The 11,727-nt window shown below is 42.2% G+C and overlaps 1 protein-coding gene across 1 annotated transcript; it reads right to left on the bottom strand.

Moving 5' to 3' along the window:
• Positions 1-550: 550 nt before the first annotated feature.
• nradd (neurotrophin receptor associated death domain) lies at positions 551-10,847 on the bottom strand. The gene is made up of 6 exons (XM_005472409.4): positions 10,337-10,847; positions 6,128-6,260; positions 5,673-6,026; positions 4,612-4,825; positions 4,341-4,483; positions 551-2,113 (listed from the first exon to the last, which is right to left on the bottom strand). The coding sequence occupies exons 1-6, from the start codon at positions 10,373-10,375 to the stop codon at positions 1,803-1,805; spliced, it is 1,194 nt and encodes a 397-aa protein (XP_005472466.1). The 5' UTR covers positions 10,376-10,847; the 3' UTR covers positions 551-1,802.
• Positions 10,848-11,727: the final 880 nt, after the last annotated feature.

Genomic DNA, 11,727 nt, shown 5'->3' with positions numbered 1-11,727 from the left:
ACTCATTTTGCCTTCAGAGCTGCCTTAATTCTTCACGGCACAGCTTCAACAAGCTGCTGGAAACATTTCTCAGATTTGCTTAGTAGGTACCAAGGGTCTCAGGGTGCACCATTATGAATGTCACAGCATAAGGCTCTTTAGACCAGGCAACATTTTTCCAATCTTCTTTTGTCCAGTTTGGGGGAGCCTCAGTTTCCTGTTCTTAGCTGACTGGAGAGGTCTTCTGCAGCTGTAGCAAGGTTCAGCATGTTGTGGATTCAGAGATGCTGTTCTGCATACCTTGGTTGTAATGAGTGGTTATCTGAGTTACTGTTGCCTTCCTGTCAGCTGAACGCAGTCTGGCCATTCTCCTCTGACCTCTGACACCAAACGAGGCATTTTCGCCCAGAAAACTGTCGCTCACTGGATATTTTCTCCTTTCAGACCAGTCTCTGTAAACTCTGTGATTAAAATCCCAGCAAATCACCACTTTCTGAAATTGGCTGATTAGATACAGTTATACCTAACAAAGTGGCTGTAAGTGTATTTGTTAAATGACAACTAGGCCACCACAGATATCTCATAGGTTTTATTTACTTTCTGACTTGAAGTGGTGTTAAAATAAATACAAAAACAAGGTGGCAAGCTGAACACAAGGATTAATGTTGAGAACTTTTTCTACATTTTAAAATGGAAAATTCCAACTGTGTCTTCACAGTTTACAAATTTCCACTTTAATCCAGGACTTTACCAACCCCTTAACATTTAAAGTGTTTACAATTAAATGGTGACTCTCAGAAAGCGCTAAGAAAGTTGTTAAGTGTTTAGCAGAATGCTTCCTTTCTCGTGTTCTCTGGTTAGATCTGACGCTTCTTGATATTTCCTCAGTGTAAATGACCACAGCTACTTTGTGGCTGCAGCAGGAAAAAAAAAAAGATTAAAAAAACCCAACAGAATAGGCAATAATAACTTTTAACAATCTAGTGAGCAGTTCCTATCTACATACAAGATAAAAGTGTTCTTATAAAAAATATAAACTACAAGCAATAATGGGGACAATTACAGAGATTTGACCTTGACGTTCTCCTGAAGAAATCAGACCACATGCCCAGTAAACCCTCCCCATCTGCACACAAATGATCCCCATTAGGAAAAGCCACATCATACTGGTCAGGCAGAAAACATGTCCTTTTGGCCAAAATCAGCTGTACCATAGTGGTTGCTTCAGTTGTGAGTCATAACAAAAAGGCTAGCCATGCTAAAAACATGATGTAACCTGTGTGCATTTGTACAACAGCATGTGGCGGGATACATATATATATGTGAATATATATTTGGAGTTTTTTTACATGGGGATGGATCTAATTTATGGTGTCTCTGAATAATAAAACTCATGCAACATGTAAACATGTTATTTCACTTCCTGCCACTAACTAAATATTTACAAGAAGTAGTAGTGTGCGCGTATAAACAACACTGTAAATGCTCTTATTGTTGTGTGAGAGGAGATCTTTCCACGTCATCCCAGATGATCAGGTTGTTCTCTCACTGGTAGCATCAGTTGCAGTGATGAGATATACAACAGTTTATACTGTTAGCGTCCTGCTTATGTGTTGATAGGACACATTAACAGGAGAATCAGTCATGCAGTTAGAGCAATGTACAATCAAGTGGTGACATAAACTGGAGTAAAGGTTTAGAAGGTAAAAAAACAACGATTAAAAAACCCATCAGTGGCAGAGGTGGTGATATCAGAGTACCTCTCATCATGTCAGAGTTTTTCACCCGAGTCTCTGAATTTCACACGTAGGGTCGAGAAGTTGTCAGACCACGGAAACCCCCTGCACGGGACAGTTAAGAGCTGTTACTATGTCGGGCCTCTCGATGCGGGCCAGTGCAGAGCACAGCAGTCCCAGATTGGAGCCTTCTTTCTGGGCCCAGTTAGAGAGGAGTGTGTGGGCCGGGGCCTCTCCGCGCCCGAACAGATCCAGCTGTTCAGGCTCATAACCCAGCGCCGCGCCAAGGTGCCTCCAGCCTCGGCCGTTTCCTTCTTGCAGGAGGCGCTCCACCTCTTCCTGTCTTTGTGGAGGTAGGTTGGTGTAAAGACGGCTGTCCTGCTTGTCTCTCATGTTACCTGTGAAAACAAAATCCAACCAAAGTTACCACATCTGTCCGAAAAGCAGTAGCAGTGCTTACACTATATTATCAAAAGCTATAAAAATACCACAAACATGGGCGCTGCAATAATTGTGTCCTTTTAGAAATACCAAGTTAATTACTGCAAAATTAGGAAGTTTACAGCTGTTGTGGAAAACACTGAAAACTTAAAGGTGATACAGAGATTTCATCCAAACAAAGAGACTTTGTTTAGTTTTAGTGTTAGTTTCTGAAAGCCACAATGCAATACATGGTTTGTCTGCAAGACATCAGTCTGCAGACAAGCTTATATAAAACGGAGCTATGGTTATAATATAACTTTTTGAACTTGCTTTCATATATATTCGATCCTAATCAAATATCACTTTTCTTAAATCAACCCCTGCACAATACAGTTGTATTTTATTATAATAAAATAGTAATAATGGATGAACTTGAAAATGAAATTCCTCCTGTGGAAGTTTCCAAGCTAACCAATAAACACGGCAAAGCTGATGGAGTTGTTTCAAAAACAGAGGAGGTTAGACCAAACACACATGTGATTTAAAAAGGATTTTCAAGGCACGTCAACTTCCAAGAGACACGGCAGGGCAGCATCATGCATAACTTTCAAAACTCATCGGTAAAGCAGCAAACTTCCCTGGGCATGGAAGAAAGGTTTCGCCAAGAAGAATCGGATGTTTAAAAACAACAGCTGAGATAATAACATATGACTGATGTCTTGGATTTTCTGAGGCACCACGTCATTTAGAAGAATAACAGAATGCGCTGAGTGGATAAACTGTAATCGCTTGACTTTCCAGCAAGAAATCATTCCTCAGCGTATTTCCAAGTTAGGACTGGTTCCTGAAATGTCCTCACTTGTCCTTCTCATTTAGAGGCACTGAAAATACTTTTCAGGCTTTTAAAGAAAGCAGCGTGAGCTGAAAGCGTTTGGTCATGAGGAATGAACTAAAATTCCAAAAGCGTGGGAGAAACAACAATAAACATTACCCTTTGGCCTTCTTCTCATCATTAAAGTCAAGCATTGTTATTGTTACTTAAAAACTTTAAAACTGTCAACCTGGTTGCATAAATATGTACACCCTTAACCTAATACTTCAGTGACTTCTTATTTTAAAACACCATCTAGTCTTTTTAGGTAGAACTCTATCAGCATGACATGTCTTCACCCTTCCTCGCGTTGTCTCCTGTGCACAGCTGTCTTCATGTCCGCCCACAGATTTTCTGGTGTGTTTATAGATGTTGGGCACTTCCAAAAATGTAATCTTCCCCTGGTGAAGTAATTCTTTTGCTGATCTGGATGTATGCTGCGGGTCATTGTTGTGATGAGAGATGAAATTCCAGCTGAAGCATGATGCTGCTGCTGCCATGCTTCAGCGTAGCTATTGTGCTCTTTTGGTGATGTGCATAACACCTTTTGGAATTATGTCAAAAAAAGTCCAGTCTTTTCATTTTCCTACATGCTTTTAGGAAGACCGGATGTATTTTGTTGCGGAAAACTAGCCGGGCTTGGGTGTTTTCCTCTGCAGGAAAAGGCTTCTGTGTTGCCACCCTGCCACATAGCGCAGACATATGAAGAATATGAAGATTGTTGTCACATGCAGTACACAACCAGATCTTGCCAGAAATTCCTGCAGCTCCTTTAATGTCTCTACAGGCCTCTTGGCAGCCTCCTTGACCAGTTTTCTTGTTATCTCTTCATCAGGGGTGTCCAGTTCTTGATAAAGTCACTGTTGTGCCATATTATTTCCACTGGTTGATGACTGTCTCCATTGTGCTCAATGATATATTTAATGCCTTGGGAATTCTGTTGTACACTACTCCTGACTGATACCTTTCAGCGATTTGACAATTTGTAAACTCTCTGTGGCCCTTTTGCTGTGACCAGGTTGGTTTAACAAAATCGGTTGATTTTGGTTAATCCTCAGTTACATGAGGGTGTGCACACTTATGCAAACACATTACACATTAAGCAGTCTGCTTCTCATTTGAATTGCAGAGGTTATATGTCACATTAAAGATGGAAAAAGCTCTGAAATTATTTATGCTGACATCCCAAAAACCTGCGATGGTTGGAAAGGTTGGTTTTTTTGTATCCACAGCTCTCGGAGAGCTGCTAGATGTTTTAGCAACATTTTTAAAAAGCTCAAATCCTTTGAAATCAGTTCAATTTAGTTTCATAGCGTCTGTGGCTCTCATACCTTTGCTGGGCTGGTTGTCCTGTAGGCTGTAAGAATCCAGAAAAACACCACTGTCGCTCTGAAGCTTCTCTCCTTCTGGAGATGTTCCCAACTCGGCTGCACGGGCCTTAGAGAGCGCCTTCTTCTGTTTACATGATCTCCAGCTGTGAAGACCACAGTAAAAACAATGATAGTTAATTACCCATTGGGTCCTATTTTTCATCACTGGGGGAATACGTACACATTCTTATGTACATTTAAAAATTAGGACCCTTCTTCAGCGAAAACTTACCATTTATAAGCCACATAAATAAGCAAGCCCAGCACCACAGCAGCCAGAACAGACACGTATACAAGAATGTTGCTGTTGCCGCTCTCTTCCTGTGTGGTTAAATCGGTCGTTCCAGGAGCAGGACTGGTCTTCCCGTCCTCCGTTACCACCTCTACGCTGGGCCACCGAGGAGCATCGGTTTGACCAGGGCGAGAAAGAATGTGCAGCTTCTTCTCTGTGAAGATTAGGAGATGGACATGCGCCACAGTGAGGAGCATTGCATGTGCACATTTTGCACGTCAGAACACATTTGCACACCATAAATTAGGACCAGATGTAATGATAGCCTCAGCTATCCCACTCCCCTGAGGTTTTCAGACCTTTCATTGCCCCTGTTTCCAGCCTGATTCTCCCTCCTGCCGTCTGCCTATTTTGGGATCAAACAGTATATCGTACTGTGCTGACCTATGAGGGGTCAAAGAGTCATGACTTATGGACCCACGGTGTGTACAGATGACCTAACTCCTGGAGAGCCGGTGTAGCCATTTGGGAGCAAGCAGACTTGCTGTCAGGGTCAGCAGCCTCGCTTGGCCTTCAGGTTTTTGAGGCAGTTAACCTAAAGACCTGTCAAGCTCATATCAATTGGACTACAGCACTTAAGTGGGCTCTTTTTCCCAACTCATGTTTCCCAACTCAGAGTGTTACAAAGTGGAGCGTAGATGCAGATGTTGACCACATGTCCTCATTTTTTCAGAGACTCTTCCGCTGCTTGTCTCCCCCTTCCCTTCAGCTCTCGCTTTCATCTTTTTTATGCACTATTGCCTGCATCAGATCTTTACAGGATAAAGCTGTCACTATTCTGTATTTTCCTATTATCAGCAAAGCCAGTTATAAAATCAAGACCCCAATCGACCCACTGGATAATTTATTTTTAATATAATTTATTTTAATAACTAGCTGATAAAGGCCTCCCCCATTATTATTCATGGTTCTTGGTTTATTCCTGTTAAAATTGAGTTTTTCTTTCCCTCTGTCATTTTATGCATTTTATTTACTGAGTCTAAATCTTTGATAAAGCTCACCCATGCAGAGTGTGTCAGAGTGGGGCAGGCAGGACCGGATCTCCACCTCATTTTCAGAGCACTGAGTGCAAGGATGACAGGGATCTGTGGGACGAGCCACCTCCGAGAAGGTTCCAGGGCCGCAGGTGGCGCACACAGTGTCTCCCATAGGGCCACACTGCCGTACAACCCCCTCACCACGAGTGCATTGGGAGCAAGGTGCGCACAAGCTGTACGAGCTCAAAAAGAAGAAGTCGTTGTCACATTCACACTGTGTGTTTTGAGTGGCTGAGCATGGAGAGAAAGTGGGAATACTGTGTGGACACTTAGCACATGGAAGGCAAGAGCCAAGGTCTTCAGATGAGGAAAACGTGCCTGTGGGAAAGATTACAAACTCGGCGTCAAACTGGGTGAAGAAAATGGTGAGGCACTTGAAACACGCTGAATCATAGTAACATTAGATTATAAGTGCTTACCCTCTGGGCACGGTGCACATGTGGTGTCCTCTTTCCCACATTCTACCTTCACTTCAAACCCAGGAGGGCACAGACTGCAACACTCCCCTGATTCAGTGAACTTACCGCTGGCACAGGCATTTCCAAGAGTAACCTACAGCAAAAGTGACACAGTAAGAAAAATAAAATACCACTAGGTATTATTTTAAGGCAACAAATCATATGTTTGGGCCATTTTCTGATATAAAGTTATAGGACTGCACGATTAAAGAAGCAGCAAAGAAGATAAACTGTAAATGCCCCCCCCACACACCCCAAACCCGCCTTGTTTTTATCTTTCGATCTGCCTTGGTTTTCACCCATAAGTGCTCTTAATCCTTATCTGCAAGTGGGTAATGGAGGTCCCAGCTTGAGTTATGACATGACGAATAGATCAGACATTCCTAACAGCTTGTGGAGGGAGGGAGGGAGGGAGGGAGGGTGCCTGACAGGAGTTGCTGGATTTAATCACATGGCTTTAGGTCATTGAAAAGAATGAAACATAAAGGGGTGAAGTAAAACAACCAGAAAAGGAGGGTGAAAGAAGTAAAAGAAAAAATCTGAGTTTCTGCCTCTCCACTCATTCTAAATTCTGTGTGAATGAGCGCTCTCTGTGTGAATTAACTATACTGGTTGTGGTGGTGACTGGGAATAAAAGGAGATGGCCCCAGGCAAGAGTGTCAGTTAACCAAGGCTGCTCAGCATGAGTGTCCGTTTGGGTAAGAGGAGCGCTTTGAAGTCACCAAGCCCCGCAGGTGTGTCTATGAAGGTCAGTATTTCACTAACACCCCCTTCTCCAGGCTCTATGCAACGGCATCTTAAACATGCACACATATTTAAGGGAGACTGACCTACTCCGCCTGGGGCCTGACAAGAGCAAACAGATGTCTAACAACTAACCTCCTGCAAAGGAAAAAAGTAACAGCTAAACAACCTCAATGATGTCTCTCTTTGTTTCTGAAGTCTGCCAAGACACTCAGGAGACATGTGTGAACCTGTAGCCTCCAACAAAAGCCCCCCAGATAAAAACCACACACTCACACACGCACGGACACACACACACACACTGGTGTGACTCCAGTCGCGAAACCCAAAATGTTCCATGCTGATAATACAGGGGAATCAGCTTTGAAACTGTGCTCGACTCGTTCCAAAAACAACAGCCGGTTTGACCGCACAGCTTACAGAGGAGCCTGATGATATCTGAACACCAGCCACACTACCCAGAACAGAGGCATTTAGGAGATTGGGGTGGTAGGATCCAGCAGGGAGGAATCAGGATATCTGAGTTGGCGTCATAACCACAATAACTTGTAGCACAGAGGTATCCTGGTAACCCTGGGTTGCCCTTTCCATGTGACTGATGAAGTGCTTAATAACCTTTTGGCCTCTTAATCTATCCTTTGGTAAATATTTAGTGACAGTGGCTCTGTTTTGTTTTTTGGCATTTTTTTTTGGGGGGGGGGGTTGACCTCGAGCTTGAATTTGTAGCATTTTATAACGCCTGGTGTGGGTCTGGGTTGGTGTAACTCGTTAAACTTGGCTGGAGGGCCAACTGTACAGAGAGCAGGCGCCAGCAAATGCTTGGCGCTTAACCCATTGGTGTCCAGTATACAATGAAAGGTTTTATTCATGCCACACTGGAAACCAGCAGGAACTGACATCTACTCCTTACAGGAATAACTATCTATTCAATGTAAATTAAATAGTGCTCCTTAAGGGTAAAATTGAACTTTAATTGGCAGGTAATGTTAGGTATGCATCGATATATCAACCAAATATCATATTTGCCGATACTGGCCCTGTTAAATGATATCGACACACCGAGACCGATATCAGTGGCCAGTGTTTATGTGTTGTGCTGCATCGATTTTGCACTGATAAAATGACACAACGAGAGAAATAAACAGGAAACTCATCATTGTCCTGTAAAAGTATAATTTACTCCTCTTAGAACTGCAATACCTGATCCTAAATCATAAACGCACTTTGTAATGTGATTACAGTGTCTACAGTATTTTCAGATCATTTCAGTTTCAAACACACAATTTTTTTTGTCTGCTTGCTTTGTCTTAAAGATTTAAGTCTGGAAAGTAGACATAATAACAGAAAAAAAACATCTTCTAAATTATTTGTTGCTTGTAAACTCAGAAGGCAAAAACTGTTATTTTTAGTTTCGTGCCACATAAATTGACACGCTTTGCTTTCTAAACATGTATATAACTTGATTCCATTTAATTATTGGCTCTTGTTGATCATCTTGCTACAGCTTGTGTGGCTACAACGTCATACCTTGTCATTATGTTCACTTTTCAAGCAAAGTTTAATTTCCCTCAGAGTCCTCTGGGTCTTACCTGTTGTACTGGGGGGTTATAAAGTCTGAGGGGAACCAAGCTGCAGTTGCTTTTTCCATCAAGGTAAGAAGCTGCAATCTAAAGGGATTCCCCAGTGAGAACAGACGGACCACCGAGGAGCACAGCTTTCAATGGGGCTCTCAACTCCACGGCTGCTGGAGTCACTCAGTCATCGGGGATCTCACACACAAACACACATGCGCACAATTCATTTCAGCCGCCTTTCTGCCTGAAACATTTTCTGAAGTGAGCTCGCTTTTAAAGCCTGCGGATGTGAGTTTCCACTGTTAATCTAATCTGTGTGAAAATAAACATGAAAAGATTGCTCTTCGCCTGTGAAGATGCTGAGCCATGATATTTCACAATCCGTCTGTGGCAACAACAGTGAGAGGTCTTTCAGCAGAGACAGCCCAGCCTGAGAGGGGAAACTTGTCTGAGCAGCACATCTGTGCCGATTCCTGCTATTGGTGCAGTATGCAGGCAGCATGAGGGACAAATTAAAGGACACAGGGTTCCACCACAACCGTGATCCTAAATCAAACGAGACAGCGCGCGCAGATACACCAACTATTCATCTAACTGTTTTCAACTCTCACCAAAGTAAATGAGGTAATTAAAAGTACTAAATGATCCTGAAGTCTGCCTACTCTGTGGAAATTCAAATTAGGGTGGGAACACACTAAACTACCCCCCTTGCATGCACACACACACACAAACACCACAAACTGGGAGAAAATGATGATAATTGCCTTGCTCCGGATATCCAGACCCCAGCAGTAGTAATAGACTAGGCCACATTTTCACCAGGAACTGCAACTAGTAACAAATGTATCAACGCGTACAGTAAACTAAATGGAAAATCAGTCGTAGAAAGAGTTAAGGTAGTAGAAAAACACCCAACTTCCACACTGAATCATCTAGTGACTAATGAAACAATTATTTTTGGAAACAAAAGATTCCTTTTGTTTTTTCCCAAATGAAAAACATCTTAAATTCCACAAATTAATCCTACTGATATTATAATTACAAAGAGATACCTATCTTTTTTAGAACTAAAGCCTTATCTAACCACTTTGATCTAACAAAAGTGCTCTGACTCTTAAAAAGCATGTCTAGACAGGACTACAAGCCCCATGGGCTTTTTAAGGTAGATGAGTGTCAAATTATTGTCTGCAACTGTGAGGTAGAGGCTTTCTTTGCACCCTGATCCTGGCTTAATGGCATGCTATCAAACACCACCGAAACTATAATCTGTTTTTAAATCATACACCATTTATTTTAATGTGGCTGCTTAATCTTGATAAATGGTGTGCTCCTGGGTTTTGTTCCTGTTTTATGTGTTTGGTTCATTGTAGTCGGTACACAGTGTGATGGGCTTAAAATGCGAAGTTTCGTGGGAAAACGATGCGGTTGCAATTGAAAAAAAAACACAATAAGAGGAAGAAATTGTGCCAAGGAGGTCTTCAGTAGGCTTCGTCTTAGCATGTGCATCTGAGAAATATGATAACCACGGAAAAAGAAGACTTTCGATTCCACTTTTGTCAAGAGAGCCTTTCAAAGACGCACTAATTTTACTCTATTATCACCTCTGACGCTTATATTCACCAACATGTGCCGTGTGACAGCCCTGATGAAGTACGGTTCTGTGTTGTGAAACAGATTTCCTTTGGGAGCAATGGTGCAAAACTGGGCTGGATTAAGTTTACTCAAGTTTAAACAGACCCCTGATGTAAAGCCACGAGTGTGGAATAAGTAAGAAACACCTTATAAAACACGTCAACGTGAAAATCTGACTTTAGCTCATGTGGTGGTAAAGCGGTAATAAACTGTTTCTTACTTTTAACAGCAGAAATGCGCATACGACAAACGGTTTCATGTCTTCAGCTCCAAAATCCTCTTTGGCTTCGACACACAGGGGCGTCTCAAAATCGTCCACAGAACACTGTTTTCACTCTGCAGCCTCCAACAATGGCATGAAAAATGCCAAAACCTCAAGTTCCCCGAGTCTACTCAAATACACCAACTTGTCCTAAAACGTGCTGGTTCCACAGAAAGGAGAATTCGGTCATAGTCCAGTAACCAGATGAGGGGGGTTTTACGCGTGAGGAAGCAGTTCTAAAATGTGTATAATCCTTCAGTCTTCTCCACGTAGCGCTGCAGCCCGATGAGTCTGTGTCAGTGCATTCCTCGATGTTACCTTAAAACAAAGTTTCTTCTGTCTCAGCTCACAGGATGCACCAAGTGCCACACTCCTGCAGCTTTGCAACAGATGAATCAGGAGGGGGGAAGCTGCTGCGAGTTCTCAGGAGCCTTTTCTCCTCCCATCTACTCGGCTTTCAGTGCGGCTTCGTGATTGGCTGCATCCCTGAGCTCGGTAACAAGTACAGACGACACAGGAAGGGAGAAAAGTAAAGGTAACCGTCATTGTTATCGACTGTGTGTCAATGTTATGTATCTAATGTTACATGTATAAATGCTCTACAGGCTCAGTGCACTAGCTTAAAATAAACAGCCCCAAAGTTTCCAGTATTAAACACAATAATGGGACATTAATACATAAACAGTCATGTTAATAAATGGGATAAAGGTGTTAGTTTATAAGTAGATTACATAATAATAATGACACTAGACTGTTCAGATTGTTTGTACTAATATTTTTCATTTTTTTCCAATTAGAGCAAATAAATATTGTAATTATTGCGGATTTCTTGCCTCTCCTGCATTTATCTCTCAGCCCCTTTTGCCAGTTAGCCAACAAAATAAGACTTTACATGCAGATATAGGATAACCTTATGAAATATGTTGCATTGTTGGATACGTTGGTTTTGTTTTTTTTCTGAAGCTGAGTAATCCTAGTGAAAAAATGCGTAAAAGCAGGACTTTACCGTTCACGTTTCACTGCGTTAGGCTGGTGTGCATTCCCACAAGAGTGAATTGATCCTGCAGAAATCGTTCTTGAACCATGACATTGTTTTACAGCCCTACAGGGATGCTCGCAAAGAGCTGTGATCAGTTGTTATCAGAAACAAAAGAGGGCATGCGAATCAAACAAGCGCCCTTAAAAAGAAGTACATGTTTGATCTCAAGTAATTCAAAAGATTAGAAAACCAATCCAGGCTAAATTACACACCTTGTAAATTCTAGAGAGCGCATCGCAGGGGGCCCGGAGACTTCAGAGGCAAACAAATGGAAAGATCTCTCAGACACAATACTACTTGCACTTCAAAG

This window comes from Oreochromis niloticus, linkage group LG11 (assembly GCF_001858045.2).
Source record: "Oreochromis niloticus isolate F11D_XX linkage group LG11, O_niloticus_UMD_NMBU, whole genome shotgun sequence".
NCBI lineage: Eukaryota > Metazoa > Chordata > Actinopteri > Cichliformes > Cichlidae > Oreochromis > Oreochromis niloticus.
Note: the sequence above shows the minus strand (reverse complement) of the source record. Positions and strands in the feature narration are given on the sequence as shown.

Excerpts from the sequence above, each read along its gene's own strand:
- nradd (XM_005472409.4), bottom strand. The coding sequence starts at position 10,375 with ATGAAACCGTTTGTCGTATGCGCATTTCTGCTGTTAAAA. Across the intron at positions 6,027-6,127 it reads ATGTGCACCGTGCCCAGAGG|GCACGTTTTCCTCATCTGAA; the intron begins GTAAGCACTTAT and ends TCTTTCCCACAG. Across the intron at positions 4,826-5,672 it reads CTCTGACACACTCTGCATGG|AGAAGAAGCTGCACATTCTT; the intron begins GTGAGCTTTATC and ends TAATCTTCACAG.